The sequence below is a fragment of the Marmota monax genome, unplaced genomic scaffold (assembly GCF_021218885.2).
Source record: "Marmota monax isolate L192 unplaced genomic scaffold, Marmota_monax_Labrador192_F-V1.1 WCK01_AAM20220418_F8-fsc00018, whole genome shotgun sequence".
NCBI lineage: Eukaryota > Metazoa > Chordata > Mammalia > Rodentia > Sciuridae > Marmota > Marmota monax.
In genome coordinates, this window is record NW_026692201.1 from 6,540,122 (window position 1) to 6,556,289 (window position 16,168).

At 36.1% G+C, this 16,168-nt stretch overlaps 1 protein-coding gene across 3 annotated transcripts in view; it reads left to right on the forward strand.

Moving 5' to 3' along the window:
- Scamp1 (secretory carrier membrane protein 1) overlaps positions 1 to 14,734 on the forward strand; it is a 103,832-nt gene extending 89,098 nt beyond the window's left edge. For all 3 annotated transcript variants that reach the window (XM_046427575.2, XM_046427573.2, XM_058574286.1), the window contains one exon: positions 11,932 to 14,734. In XM_046427575.2, coding sequence (XP_046283531.1) covers positions 11,932 to 12,096 — 165 coding nt within the window. In that variant the 3' untranslated portion in view covers positions 12,097 to 14,734. The remainder of the gene's footprint in view (positions 1 to 11,931) is intronic.
- Positions 14,735 to 16,168: the final 1,434 nt, after the last annotated feature.

Below are 16,168 nucleotides of genomic sequence, written 5' to 3' on the forward strand. Positions count from 1 at the left end.
ACCAAAAATAAAAAAAAAAATAGTTATGCACAGAACATATTTTAGAAAAATCATGTTTGCAACTTCCAGGAAAAAAAAAAAAAAGGAATACAGATTGAACATCCCTAATCCAGAATCCAAAATTTGAAACTTTTGACCATTGACATTATGCCCCAAGTGGAAAATTCCACATCTTACCTCACATGACAGACACATTATAAAATTATATAAAATAACACTCAGGCTATGTGTATAAGATATGTATGAAAAATAAATTTCATGTATAAATTTGGCTTCATCCCCAGGATATTTCATTATGTATTTGCATGTATTCTGAAATCTGAAGCACTCTTGGTCCCAACCATTTAGAATATATTCGACCTCCATTTTTAAGACCTTTTAGCTGAAGGCTGATTTTATGAATTGGAGAGCCAACCAAATTTTAAAATTTTTGATCTTTTATGTTCTGCAATTTCTGTTTTGAATGAAGCTTATATAGCTTCTTTTTTTTCTTTATCCACATTTTATTGTTGCATTATAGTTATGTATAATGATGGGATTTGTTGTTACATATTCACACATGCATACAATATAACAATATCCCACCATTATGCATTTGCTTCTTCAAAACAGAAATATTGAATACCTACCAAAGCACTTTTTGTGATTTGTTTTAGTGCTGTACTGCTTCGGTCAATGCTTCTATTACCTTTTTTAAAAAATATATATATTTTTTTATTTGTAGATGGACACAATGCCTTTATTTTACTTATTTATCTTTATGTGGTGCTGAGGATCAAACCCAGGTCCTCGCATGTGCCAGGAAAGCACTCTACCACTGAGCTACAGCCCCAGCACATTTTTATTTTTTCCCCCTTTTATTTTGGTCACTTCCTGGGATACCTTCAGAACATTTTTTATAGGTCACTCTCATACCATGCTCTCTTCTTTCAGTCCATTTCATATATAGTTTCTATATTAACTAACATTGTGTAGATTTTTGATGTGAATCTGGGGCTGGGAATGGGATTGTGGTGGTGGTGAGAAAAAGGACTAGTGGTGATGTTTCACAACTCCTGGAACCATATTTTCTTCTTTAGTCAAATAGAACTATTGACTTTCCTCAGATACGTCCCCAGCCATCCATTCCTTCATCCCCCTTGTCATTGGCTGTGTGTCTTAACCCAATACTTCATCTTCTCTGCTACTTCAAGACCACCTCAGATCCTGCTGCCTGCTCTACAGAATCTGTCTCATGACTCCCCGTCTTTGGGATTATGCAAGTCTCTCTTTTCTTGGGGAACTTTCTGTCTGTTTTGGTCACTCTGGGACCTGAACATAAGCCAGTTTATATGCCTTGTAGAGCATGTATTCTGGGTACCCAGCCTGATAAACCCCTCTAGGGAAGACCTGTCTTTTAGCATTGGAATTAAACGAGGAGAGCAAGAGCTTTGCTTTAAAACCATGCAGCTCAGGTTGAAATTCTGATGCTTCACTTAACAGCTGTGTGACCTGAGACGGGAGCCTACAGCCGCTCAGGTTCAGTGTCCTCACTTGCACTCCAAGCTGCCCGAGAGCAGGGCCTCGGTCACCTCTATGCTTTTAGCTTAGATTCCTCACATCTGAAGCAGTGATAGGCAGTGATTAGCATGTGATAGGCATTCAGATATTTATTGAATGAAAGAAGAAATGGGAATAGCTACTTTTATGGGGTTGGCATGAGGATGAAATCAAATAATAAATGCAAATTATGTGGCACAATTACAATTAGTTTTCCTTTTTGATCTTCTTGACTCACATTTTACCCTTTGATATTCAGGTTCTGGTTTAGGATTTTCTTGTGTTTTACAAGTAATCAGCTTCCTTAATTGTGAGGGCTGGTTAGGTGAGTCTGGGAAGAGAAACGAATGAATGGGCACCACCATCCTGTGATTTAATGGCCATCACATAGGTGAAGAAAGGGAGCAGAGGAGCACCTAGCCAAGTTTTGGAGGTCTTCCTAAGGAATTAAGTCCATTTTTTTTTTTTTTTTGCTGTTTTTTAAAATGAAATCTCACAGTACTGCCCAGGTTGGCCTTGAACTCCTGGGCCCAAGCCATCCTCCTGCCTCAGCCTTCTGATTACAGGGCATGTGCCACTGTACCCAGCTATGCAGTCTATTGAAATTTTGTCTCAGCTGAGGTACAATGACGTCTCTCCATTATTGTAATTATCTAAATAAAGGAATAAGGATAAGAGAGTAAGTAGGTCCCAGACAGTGGGCATATTAGTTCATATCTAGTCACAGAATGTAACATGGCAAATTTAGCGACTTACAAATAGGTCAGAATGGATGGAAAAGGAAGTTGGTGTATATATTGGGGCAAAGAGAAATGTGGGGTGTTGGGAGTTGAGAGTGAACATGTAAGTGCAGTTCTGTCCTGCAGAATCTTATTGACTAGGAAACCTTGTTAAGAAGTTTGAATTGTCTCCATAAAGAGGTGGTGAGCCATAGAAGAGTCTTAAGGAGGAGAGTAACTGAGTCGATCTGATTTGAGTTTTAGAAGGATTATTCTGAAATAGATTTGGGATTTGGGGAGCAGGGTTCTAGTACTTGGAAAAACCAAGGCTGGGAGATGGGCTAGGCAGCTAGTTAGTAATGATGTTGACTTGAACTAAATGTAGTCAGTAGAAAGTGAGCAGGTAATGATTATTAATTCAGCTTGGGCTTGTAAATAGTAGATAAATGATGCCCTCCAAGTTTTTAGATGATGGGCCTTTCAGGAAGGGAGAGTATAAGAAGAGCGGGTTTGGAGATCAAGGTGGTTTCAACCTTTTATACAGGGAGTGTAAAATACTAGTGGGACATTAAAGTCTAAGTATTTGGTAGGCTTTTGGATATACAAGTAAGGAGCACATGGCCTGGATTTCTAGACTGGGAAGTATCATCTTCCTAAAGTAAGTGAAGCCTGGAAAGCACATGGAGTGAGAAGAGGGCCAAGGGCGGAAGATGCCCACCATGAGTCTGCTCTGGGAAGCGTGGAGAGAATTTTAACTAGCAGTAGTGTGTGTGGCGGGGGGAGGGGGGATAGGTAGAACAGCTGATCTGGAGAGTCAGCATGGTGGAAGCGTTTATCCTCCGCTGCTGTGTAATGGACTACTAAGTGCAGTGCTCCAAACTCCATCCTGGAATTCCCTTCTCCCCCATTTTCCAGGTACTCCATTTTTCAGGACCCAACCCATGAATGAAATAGTTGTAGAGATGTGCTCATATTCATAGGCCAGGCATTCAAAAAATATGACTGTTTCTCAAATAAAAGAATTGATCTTGGAATTATGTTACACACTCTGATATCTTGGTTGATTTTTTTTTTAACCTCATAGTTAAAGAAGTTATCAGCTACCTCATTTTATATGTGTACTGTCTGTTGGTGCTGTCCAAATCTTTAAGCTAACCTGGGGGAGTAGGGGGGACCAGGGGACACCAGGGATTGAACTCAGGGGCACTTGACCACTGAGCCATATCCCCAGCCCTATTTTGTATTTTCATTAGAGACAGGGTCTCACTGAGTTGCTTAGTGCCTCACCATTGCTGAAGCTGGCTTTGAAGTCATGATCCTCCTGCCCAGTCACTGGGATTTCAGGTGTGCATCACCACGTCCAGCTAGGATCTCAACCCATGAGATATTTCACATATTACCTGTGAAACAAGGAGTTTAGATGAAGTGATTTTCTGTATCATTTATGAAGAAGAAGAAATGGGAATAATACATGTTAAAGTATAATCTGAGGTGGCTTTAGTATTTTAATGTCAGACATTTCTCTTACAATGATAGAAATTGAGATCCAAGAAAAACACTGATTTCTTCTTTTTTCTTCCATAATTGCTCAAAATTGGCTATTTAATAACACACACACAAAATCTTTTGGGGGTATGTAGCATAGTTTATAACCACTAGGGGTCATACTCTTCATAAACAGTTAATGCCCTTGAAAAGTTACCTGTGCACACTATTTTGGTTCTAGAATTCTTGGGTTTTATAAGGCTGTTTCTCTTTCCAGCTCCAGCCAATTGTGGCTCTGTGGTATATGTTTGTTTTAATGGAAAGGAAAGCAATACTGAGAATTTTGTTGTTACTAAGTTTTGCATAATTGGAATAGGTTATCATTATTATATAGAGTACCCCAAATGTCTGTATTTCTTCCATAGTGTCATTTTATAATCCAAGTTTTAAGTACCGAAACAATATATGCCTCTTGAATATCTTCATAGATAAGGAAACAATTCAACCCTTATTTTACACAAATAGATTTCCTCTGTTTTCTCTCAGATTATTTCTTAATTATCTTTTTTTTAAAGGACTGATTTCTGTAGTAAACTATTAGAAAGAATAGGATAATATTTTGGGGCCAAAGGAGAAAATACCATAAATGGGTCCACCAACAATAAATAAATGCTTCACAGGAATTATTAGAGAAAGCCAAAAATTTTTCTCTTCTTTTAACTGGTAAAAGAGTTAGAATGACTTAATATAGGAGTGACTAATAGATACTTTCTTTTTCAGTAAGTACTAGTTACTAAATAATTTGTATTCTTTCGGAACATGACTTTGATTTTCTTTTCCATGAAATTTGAAAACTTATTTATGAATTTCCATGTCCACATTAATAAAAGTTATTAATGATTTTTGCATCTCCAAAGAATTTTAGGTAAATATTATTTCTATTTGCTAATAATGAAATTTGTGTGTTTTAATTTTTTTTTCATTTACTTAAATGTCTATTCAGCAGATATTCTTTTAATATGTGTAGGAGTATGGAATTGGGCATATGATCCAGAATTCATTAAAATTGGTGTTTTACATAAGAAAATGCTTTGTGAACATATTCTATTATATATAAAATGATAATCTTCTTAGATTAAAAGTGACTATTCGAGTGCTTCTAATCCCAGTAGCTTGGGAGGCTGAGGCAGGAGGATTGCAAGTTCAAAGCCACCTCAGCAAAAGCAAGGTGCTAAGCAACTTAGTGAGACTCTGTCTCTAAATAAAATGCAAAATAGGGCTGGGATGTGGCTCAGTGGTCGAGTAGCCTTGAGTTCAATCCCCATACAGGCCCGTCCCCCGCCCCCCAAAAATGTGACTTACTTTCTTTGAAAGTATTGTGCTCGGTGCTCATTCTCCCCCAACTTCTGGACCTAGGATAGAAAGCTAATAATTGTTACTGTTTTTCTAGAGTCACATATAGGCATGCTACTCTTTTCTCTGTCTGTACCTTTCTCAGAATGATGTAGCATTATAGTCTTTCCTGATTAGGAATCAATTCCAGATGACTCACATTGCCCATTAAAATGCTGATCCAGATACTTATCACTTTCATGCAGAGGACACCGAGTATGTGGAATAATACTTTTTGAATTCATAGGAAAAAAAAATGGCCCTCCTGAGCAGTTTGTTTCGATACTAGCCTCAGTTGGTGTCCTTAGTATGTTTACTTTAAACTCCCCACCTTTTAATTTTGCCATGCTGGTGATAGAACCCAGAACCTCACATATGCTAGGCAAGTGCTCTACCACTGAGCTCCCCGCAGCACATAATTTTTATTTTCTTTTTCAGTAAGTACTAGTTACTTAGTTGATACTGACTCTAAGTTAATATGTTATTGTGAATTATCTTTACTTAGACATCTTCATATTTGACATATTGCTGAGTATTTATAATGCTGTTACATGATACTTCTACCTAAATCATCCTATATACACATTTGAACAACTATTAAAATATAATTCACATATTATGCAGTCACACATTTAAAGTGTGCAATTCAGTGGTTTTGATATATTACGTTTTAAAAATCATGGCAAAATATATATAACATAAAATTTCCATTTGATGTTCAACATCTTTAGCAATTAGAGAAATGCAAATTAAAACTACACTGATGTTCCATCTCACTCCAGTAAGAAGGACAATTATCAAGAATATAAGTAACAAGCAAATGTTGGCAAGGATGTGGGGAAAAATGTTCAATCATACATTGCTGGTGGGAACTGCATTTTGGTACAACCACTTTGGAAAGCAGTATGGAGATTTCCTTAAAAACTTGGAATGGAGCCACCATTTGACCCAGTTATCCCACTCCTTGGTTTATAATGAAAGGAGTTAAAATCGGCAAACTACAGTGATGCAGTCGCATCAATGTTTTATAGCATCTCAATTCACAGTAGCCAAGCTATGGAACCAATGTAGGTACCTTCAACAGACAGGATTTTAAAAATCCTGTACACTCATATACACAATGAAATATTAATCAGCCGTAAAGAAGAATGAAATTATGGTATTTCCAATAAATGGATGAAACTGGAGGCTAACATACTAAGTGAAAAAACCAAAGGCCAAATGTTCTCCCTGATATGTGGATGCTAACCCACAACAAGAGAGGTATAGAGGGGAAGAACAGAAATTCATTGGATTAGACAAAGGGGAATGAGGGAAGGGATGGGAGATGGAAACAGGAAAGACAGTAAGTACAATGAGTTGGACAAAACTTTCCTACTCATATGAGTACATGGCCAGTGTAACTCCACATCATGTACAACCACAAGAATGGGATCCTAATTAGAATAAGTTAATACTCCATGAATGTATAATATGTCAAAGTATACTCTAATGTATATCTAAAACAAAATTTAAAAATTGCCATTTGAATTATTTTAAGGGTACAAATCAATGGCAATTGCAGTTTTACAACCATTACCACTGTCTATTTGTAAATATTTTTCATTACTCTAAACAGAAACTGAAATTATTAAGCAATTACTTTATCCTCCCTACTTCAGCCCATCACAGTCTCTAACATATGTCCTGCCTCTCTGAATTACCTGTTCTAGATATTTCATATAAATGGAATCATACAATATTTTCTTTTTGTACTTGGCTTATTTAATTTAGTATATTTTTTTCAAGGTTAATCCATGTTGTAGCATTGAATAATTGTATACTGAACATTATTCCACTATGTATATGTATATACACTATATTATTTAATCATGTGTGGGACACTTTTGTGTGTGTGTGTGTGTGTGTGTATGTGTGTGTGGTGCTGGGGATCAAACCCAGGGCCAATGCTAGTCAAGTGCTCTATCACTGAGCCACATCCCAGCCCAGACACTTGGTTTTTCCCACTTTTTGGCTTCTGTGAATAATACTGCTTGTGAAGGTTGGTCTAGAAGGAACTGTTTGAGTCCTTGCTTTCACTTCTTTTGTGTATATACCTAGACGTGGAATTGTTACATGGTCATAATGGTAATTTTCTGTTTGGCTGTTTGAAGAACCTCCAGACTCTTTTCTGCAGTACCTATATCATTTTACATTCCAATCAGCAGTGTTCTACATCCCTGCCAGCACTTGTTATTTTCTACTTTTCCTGGTAGGAATGAAATAGTATGTTTGCTTCTAGAACACTTAGCCTCTGAGGTAACTGCAAACTAACCATTTTACCTTGTAACACAGGAAGTCTGTTAGAGTCGTATTGCACTTACTTATTTGGTAACTTTTATTTTTAATAATGAGGTCAATATTGGACCATTTAATTCCAGATAGGCAAATTATTATTCAGTGACTTCTACTGCAAGTTACTATGCTATGTCTTATAAGGGGGTGTAACAACAAGTAAAAAATAGCCCTTTGCCCTCAGATAACTAAAAGCATGTGGGTATGAGACAAGTAGATGAACCCTGCAGAAGAACAGTGTACATGCCCTAAGCTGTACAAAGTGCTGGAGGTGCTTGCAGAAGGGAGAGAACAGCTAGTGCAGGCACAGGAGAGGACAGAGCAGCAGTCCTGAGATGTCAAAGGAGGAGTGGGTTTCAACTGCATGAAACTGGGTTATGAAAAGAATATCTGACCCTATCTATGGGCAGGAGAGTTCATACTGGGTTTCTAGGAAATGTTTAATTGGAAAAATGTATACTTAGAGATTCATATGTTTTTTAAAAACTCAGAACAAGAATGTGAAAAAATAATTTTAAAACTCATTTTTATTTTACTAGCTTTTATAAAAGTTAAAATAACTTTGATATGACAGGGGTCTTATATTAATAGAAATATGATTTTCTTTCTCTCTCTCTCTTTTTTTTTTTTTTGGTACTAAGGATTGAACTTGGGGTACTCAATCATGAGCCATATCCCCCAGCCCTTTTTTTGTATTTTATTAGGACACGGGGTCTTAGGGTTGAGTTGAGTTGCTTAGGGCCTTGCTAAGTTGCTGAGGCTGGCTTTGAACTTGCGATCCTCCTGAGCTGCTGGGATTACAGGTGTGTACCATGGCACTTGGCAAAATGTCATTTCTTGAAAAGGTATTCTACCTGCCATATTGGAGACATGTGTTTGGATTATTTCATATAAAGTGCCATGGTTCTTCACTTTCTGCGGTTTACAGCTTTTTGTTGCCATACATAGCCACAGTGAGCGCGCAGGCACATGAACAGAAACAGGTGCATCTCCACCTGGCTGTGACGCTTATGCAGACACTTTAAAATTAATTTATATTATTTAACTTATTGGTATATATTCCGATTTGATCCATAGGTAAACTCTGAGGAGCAGATAGGACAACACATATTCTTGTTCTATGGGATGTAAAGGTGAAGTTTCAAATGTTGATCAGTCAGCTAGAAATTAGAATTAGTAGATACCAAATCTGTTGCCCTTCCTGTGATACTTACAGAACTAAATATTAAGGTCAATACATTTCTCATAAATAGGAAAGATTGCAAGTATTTAAGTTGTTTATTTTATTTTTTGGTATTGGGCTTGAACCCAGGGGCACTTTACCACTGAGCTACATCCTCATTCTTTTTATTTTTTGAGACAGAGTCTATGTTGCCAAGACTGGATTCAAACTTGTGATCTTTCTGCTCAGCCTCCTAAATTGCTGGGATTATAGGTGTGTACCACTGTGCCCAGCTATTTTTTTTTAAAAAATCATAGTTCTTTAGCTAGGCATGGTGATGCACACCTGTAATCCCAGCGATTTAGGAGGCTGAGAAGAGGGATACAAGTTCAAGACCTGCCTGGGCAACTTAGAAAGACCCTGCCTCAAAATAAAAACTAAAAAGGGCTGGGGCATAGCTTAGAGATAGAGAATCCCTGAATTCAATCCCCAGTACCAAAAAATAAAATGAAATGAAATAAAATAAATATTATAGTCCTATGTGTTAAGGTTTTGTCCCTGATTTCCTAAGAAATGTGAATCATTGCTATATACACAGCTGAAACAGCAGGACAATAAGTCTTTTGAAATGTTGATCATCATGATTGGCTTATTATCTTTCATGGGGCCCTGGAATAAAGAAGTCACCCTTTAATGGATTTATATCCATTTGAGCATTATACACAGAATATGTATGTGGCCTTTTCCCTCTAGGTGGCTCTCTGGGTCTATATGGATATAGACTGTTGGAAGCATATGCTGCTCCTTACCTCTCTGCTCTGCCAGACTCTGGGTTACATTTTAAGTAATTAAACCCTGATGCCATGAACACATACACCAGCTGATCAATTTAATACAAGTTTGAGAAAGAAAATAATAGTGAAACAAGTTCGAAGTCACATTTATTTGTTACATGCCCACAGACTTGTGGGAAGAGGGGATGGGACTGGCGAGTGGACTTGTACTTGCATTACACTGTGACTGGGTTTAGTGTGTAAAGAAGGTTTATTAAATTTCTTTAATACACTTATTTTCCAGGATCCAATCATTTGTACTCACTGTGACCTATATTTCTCCCACATAGGAGTAGTAATTTGTTTGTATCTTTAATTTTCTATGGAAAACTTGGTTTGAAAAGGGAATAAAAATAATGACTTCTAAACTTACGGTAGTGCTAAAGTACTAGGGAGAAAGAATTGGAGGGTTTACCAGTGTGTGTATTTGTTGGTGCTCTTTCTCTCCCTGACCATTTTATACTTCAATCATAGTAATATGGCATTCACTTTCACCACTACATCAGAAGTACTTGGAGCTGGCTGTGTCTTTGTTTTTGCTTTTGTGTTTTTGTACTGGGGATTGACTCCAGAGCCATTTTATCATTGAGTCACATCCCTAGCCCTTAATATTTTTTGAGCCATGGTCTTGCTAAGTTGCTTAGGGCCTCACTAAGTTGCTGAGTCTGGCTTTGAACTTGTGATCCTCCTGCCTGAGCCTCTTGAGTCTCTAGGATTATAGGCATGCGCCACCCCACCTGGCTGTCTTTGTATTTTTATCTTTTACCCAGGATTTCATTCTTGAACACAGTTTCTTCCCTTGGCATTAGTAAGAAGAACCTGGCTGTTATTGCCATTTCTCTTCTAATCATTCCTCCTTGCTTTAGATGCCTTTCAAATACTAGTACCTTAATAGGTTTCTGTATCTGACTTTCTTTTGTTTCTACTTTATGTTCTTTAAACACAGTTTCATCCAGGCCAAGATTTCAGCTACCATTTATATGGTACCTTAGTTCCTTTGGGCTACTCCAACAAAAATATCATAGATTGGGTGACTTAAAGAACATTAAAAAAATTTTTTTTCTCACAATTCTGGAGGCTGGGAAATGTAACATCAAGGCACATTAGAGAAGATTCAGTATCAGGTTGAGGCCTGCTTCCTGATTAAAAAATTGCCATCTTCTGTGTCCTGATGTGGTAAGAGAGACAGGAGAGCTCTCTCTTATAGAGCACTAATCCCATTCATGAGGGCTTCACCCAAGTGCCTACCTTCCACTACCATCATATAGGGGACTGGGATTTCAGCATAAGAATTCCGAGAGAGAGAACACAGATCTTTAGTTGATAATGTATATCAGTGGTTTCCAAGTTCATGTCTTCAGCCCATTCCTCTCCTGAACTCCAAACCAAATCTTCACCTGCCTGCTGTAGTAGGCCAAAAGTAGACATTCAGTAGACACTTGTGGAGTAAATGAATATTTAGAACTTATCATTTCCCTTCCCCCCAGATCAGCCTATCCTCTCTGAGCTCTGTCTTCTTGAAACTACTTCCTGGTATCTGTGCTTGACGTGAGCTGTGACCTATTCTACTTTTTCTTATTCCACATCCACTTGGGTGTACTTAGCCCTTCCTAAAACATGCATTGACTGCATTTGGGGGAGCCTTCTAATTTAGTTCTAATCACAGTGCAGTTTAATTGCTGGTTCACTTATTGCCCACCCCCAAAGTTTTTAGTCATGTAATGAATGCTTGTTTTAATTTACATTATTAGTTTCTTTTTAAAATTTGTGTTAAGTGGCTCATGATATGTACTGATGGGCTTCATAGTTTGAGTATGCAGCTTAAAATGATAGAAAAGTTTTGAACCCTGCTCATGAAAATAAACTTCAAGATTTTAGTAGCAGATCAGTATGGAGAGACAATTCCCCACATCATTTCTTCATAAATCCTTTAGGACTTATTATACCCAAAATGTTAAATGATATAGTGGACAGCAACAATATGTTTATAGTGCTTTCTTTGCTAAATGATCAAATGGTATCACTAGATTATAATCATGCTGTGTATGTGACCAAATTAGAAATAGATATGGTATTGTTCTCTTCAAATTGTCTGGGGCCATAAATTAAAGTCAGATTGTCTCTTTTGTTATGTTTAAACCATTCTGTTCTAATGTCGTTCATATCTTAATGAACTAAGTACAAAAGAAAACATAGCTTTTGTAGTTGGTCCAGAAATTGTTCTTTAAATTATTTTTGGTTCTAGTTACCATAATTATGTCTTCTGCTTGGGGAAGAAAATAAGAAACCTGTATTTGGAAAACATTTCAATATTCGTGCCAGCATGGTGGCTATTGTTCCTGACCATAGGAATCCTGACTGGAATCTAGTCCTTGTATCTCTGAATAACATTGAGATTAATTTCAAGCTGCTGGAAGTGAATGTGTAGATTGCTGCTCATCTTCTCCACTTTCTTGTGCCTCCGTAGGTACATGGACTGTATCGCACAACAGGTGCTAGTTTTGAGAAGGCCCAGCAAGAGTTTGCAACAGGCGTGATGTCCAACAAAACTGTCCAGACCGCAGCTGCAAATGCAGCTTCCACTGCAGCAACGAGTGCAGCTCAGAATGCCTTCAAGGGTAACCAAATCTAGAGAACCTTCCCACAGTACACTGTTACCTTTTGACTGTACTTTTCTCTCCAGTTACTGTATTTACAAATATTTTTATGTTGGAAACACACAATACACACAGCATGGATATTTCCCATTCACACGTGCATGGGCTAAAATCAGAAAAATGTCCTTGTCTTATTACTTGACCTAATAGTTTCTTAATATTTCAATGCCCCTTGCAGAAAAAAAAAATATTACACGGTAAATAAATATTCTCCATATTTTTTGGGGGATGATGTTCAGCAAATTATTTCAGTGGTGACACACTGAAATTAATATGTTATTTACGATGAAAAAAGCACTTAGCACTAATTGTAGTTCTTTCAAGAATCTTTAGAGATAAGGATTACACATCGGAATAGTAAAGCAGTGTTTTGTTCTTTTTCCCCTATTTATATTGAAAGAAGTAGGCCAGCAGAGACTTATGGATTTTTAAATTGGCTCGCTTGTTACTAGTTTCAGTCACCAGTGAAGAGCCTGTGTGCTTTGGTAGATAACGTATATTTTATCTTCCTTTTATTTTATTTTTTGAGAGTAGTTGATATTTTGATAACAGTCTCTTATCTTGCATGGGTACTATGTTTCTTAAATTAAAAGACTTAGTATTTTGGGTTCTGTACTGCTTATAGTTGTAGAAGCAAAGGTTGTTTATGGAATCATAGAAATGATTTTATGTAATAGTTTCTTTTAAATAAAAATTTATTGGGGTACAATATGAGACTTTAATATAATATGCAGTGCATTATCCAAAAAGAAGGTAGTTAATGCAATGGAATGTAGTGACGATAATTCCTTTTATTTTATCTTTTAATTTTTGGTATTCATACAGTAAAATTTTACTGTATGGAAACTTCCATACATTCTTGTGGCTACTCTTTTTAATTGGACTGAGATTGTGTTTGGCAGCTTATTTTGGGGTGTGTGTTTGTGTGTGTGTGTGATTTTTGACAGAGGTATTAAAAGCTAGCCTAACTCTTGTCTATAAAGAACATTCAGTATTTAAGGGACTTTTCTTTTATTCTCTCATTTCTAGTGGCATTAAAAATAAAAAGACCCTAGCATTTCTAATATACTTGAATCCCTAAGTCACCTAAGTCTTCACTTTTTGAGACAGACTGAATACATTTAAAATTCAGCAATAGGAAAAACAAAACATTGTACCAAGCAAATAAATACAAATACAGTTAAATGCATTAATTGTGAACATAATCATGTTTAAATTGTTACTATGCAGCATAGAACTTCATTCTTATGGTATACATGGGTTCAAACTTTAAGTTGTTTTTAGTACAGATTAAATGAATCAAAAGATTTTGTAAGTGATGCTACTGTATTATGAAAGTCTTCAGCTAATTTTAGATTCTAGAATGACAGGTAGTGATTTATTCAACTTGATTTTCAGTAAGGATGGTCCATGGGACTCTATTATTTGAGACAGCAAATTCCCCTTTTTTAAAACATAAATGGTTAAGTCACTTTTATTCTCTTCCTAAATCTGGAATTAAAATAATTTCCTGCCGGGGGTGGGATGCCAAGTTCTTACTATTTATGAAGAAGCTCTGTGTGATACTAGGTAATGCAGATACATCCAGATGGTGTTTACATTTGATTTATTTGATACTTTATTGAGTAATAAAATAGTTGGAAGATATTTCTTCTATTCTGAAGAAAATGTGATTCAGAATATGAATTTAAAGCTGTTTTTATAAGTATTTCTGATCAATGATAATCTTCATCTACATTTTCAACCAACTCAGCACTTCTATTTTTTTAGAGCCTATAATCTTAATGAAAATCTGTTTCATCAGTGTGCTTTATTGAGGGTGGATTCTACAGACGTTCAAAATACTAACCACAGAGTACAAGAGCACTTAGAGCCACCATTGACTTATATCCCAAGTCCATTTTGTTTTTCTCTGAACTACAAATAAAAGATGTCAGATGATTTTGGAAAATACTATTATGTTTCCCTTCAGAATTGGATTGTTTCTCTTATGTAGAAATCCCCAAAGAATAATTCCAACCCACAATATCTTTTCATGAATAAATGGAGGAAATCCCATTTTAAAACCATTTTGGGGGTTAATACAAGTTTGAGAGAGAAATCATGGTTTGAAAAATACTGCATTGAGATGATGACAGTGCCTACAGTTTGATCAGATATGAAACAGCTTTAAATTCTTATATTCACTATTCTCTTAATAACCAGTAAATAATTACATTTTCACTCAGCAAAAAAATTGACACTTATTAGTGTTTTATATTTAAAGCTAAAAATGGCCCCGTATCCCAGTCCTAAAATGGTCTTCACATAGTAGGCACCAGGCCATTTTTCAGTTTGCAATATTAAATCATGGCTGTTTTATTTAAAACTACAGTTTGAACACTGGAAAATCATTGCTCAACGACTTGTAATTTGGAACTTGGACTCTTTGTCTAGGGTGTGTGTATATTTTGTCGGGTAGTAATACTGCGCTGCCATCATGGTGACTGTCCTGGTTCTGTATAAATGCCTTTCATCTGTCCCTCTGATGTTGCATGTTTTCAGTGGTTTGGAAGTTTTGTATATTTATTGTATTAACGCAGAGTGTCATAAAATAAAATACTGTTTACTGGATGTTTGTTTGCATAATTTAAACACTATATTAGCAGTGCAAAGACAGAAATGATAGGTTTAATGTATGTAGAAATTTCCCTTTTGATTTTTAAAAATCTGTATATAATTTTTCATGTGCTAAACACATAATATAAAAGATTTAGTTAAAAATCATTAGTAGCATAAAATGGCATTTTTTTTTCCTGCTGCATTAGGCCTTTTTTTTTTTAAGTTGTCAGTGGACCTTTATTTATTTTCATGTGGTGCTGAGAATCAAACCCAGTGCCTCACAAATGCTAGGCAAGTGCTCTACCATCAAGCCACAAACCAAGCCCTATATTAGACCTTTACAGGTAGTAGAACCTGAGCTTTACTTTAATACTAAATATTTTGACTACTATAAGGTCAAAATATACAGACTATCTAGAGGTTAGATGGAACACTATTTTGTGGCCCACATATTTCTTTTTGGGTTAAATGGGTGCCTCTGTACCATTATTATATTGCTTGAATTGTGTTCTGTTTTCTAAACTGCTTACCTATTGTTATTTTATGTACTGATCAAAGTACCTATGTGTGTATTGGGTTTTTCACTTGGTTAGCTAAAGAAGATGTAAAAGTATAATCTAAACTCATCATGTTCATGGTGTATCTGATTTTGAGAAATACATGCTGAATTAAAATAGGAACAGTATTTTTTATTTTCTGAGTGTTATCTAAAAATGAATTTCAATTTTCACAATTTACTAGAAAAACATCTTATTCTGTAATTCATGTTGAGATAATATAGTGTTTGCATTTTAAGGGGATTTATATTGTTAGGCTAGTTGTTTTTATCTGTAATAACATAATAATGCTTTTATATTCATTGCTGTATCTTTTTCTGAAAACATTGACATCAACATCTAATTCTTTTATCTTTTTTGTTCAAAGCTATGTATAATGTGAGTTTATCTAAAGAATTGATTATATTTTGGACATTTTACCCTTAGTATTACCATGGGTATCATAAGCCATTTCACTATATCCCCTTCCATTTTTTCCTTATGAAAAATGGGCATGGTGGTGCATGGCTGTAATCCCAAAGACTCAGGAGGCTGAGGCAGGAGGACCACAAGCTCAAGGCCAGCTTCAGCAACTTAGCAGGGCTGTAAGAAACTTGGTGAGACTCTGACTCAAATTAAAAAAAAAAAAAAAAAAAAAGGCTGGTGAGGATGTGGCTCAGTGGTTAAGCACCTCTGGGTTCAGTCCCCAGTACCAAAAAAAAAAAAAAAAAAAACCAAAACCCGCCCCCCCCCAAAACCCCCCAAAACAAACAACAGTAACAACAACAACAACAACAACAAAAACAGTTCAGAGGAATTTGAGTCAATGTGATTAAGCTCTTTAGAGGTGAAAATAAGAATGATTAATTGAGGATGGTCAAAATAGCAAAGACCTCACTTTGATAGACGT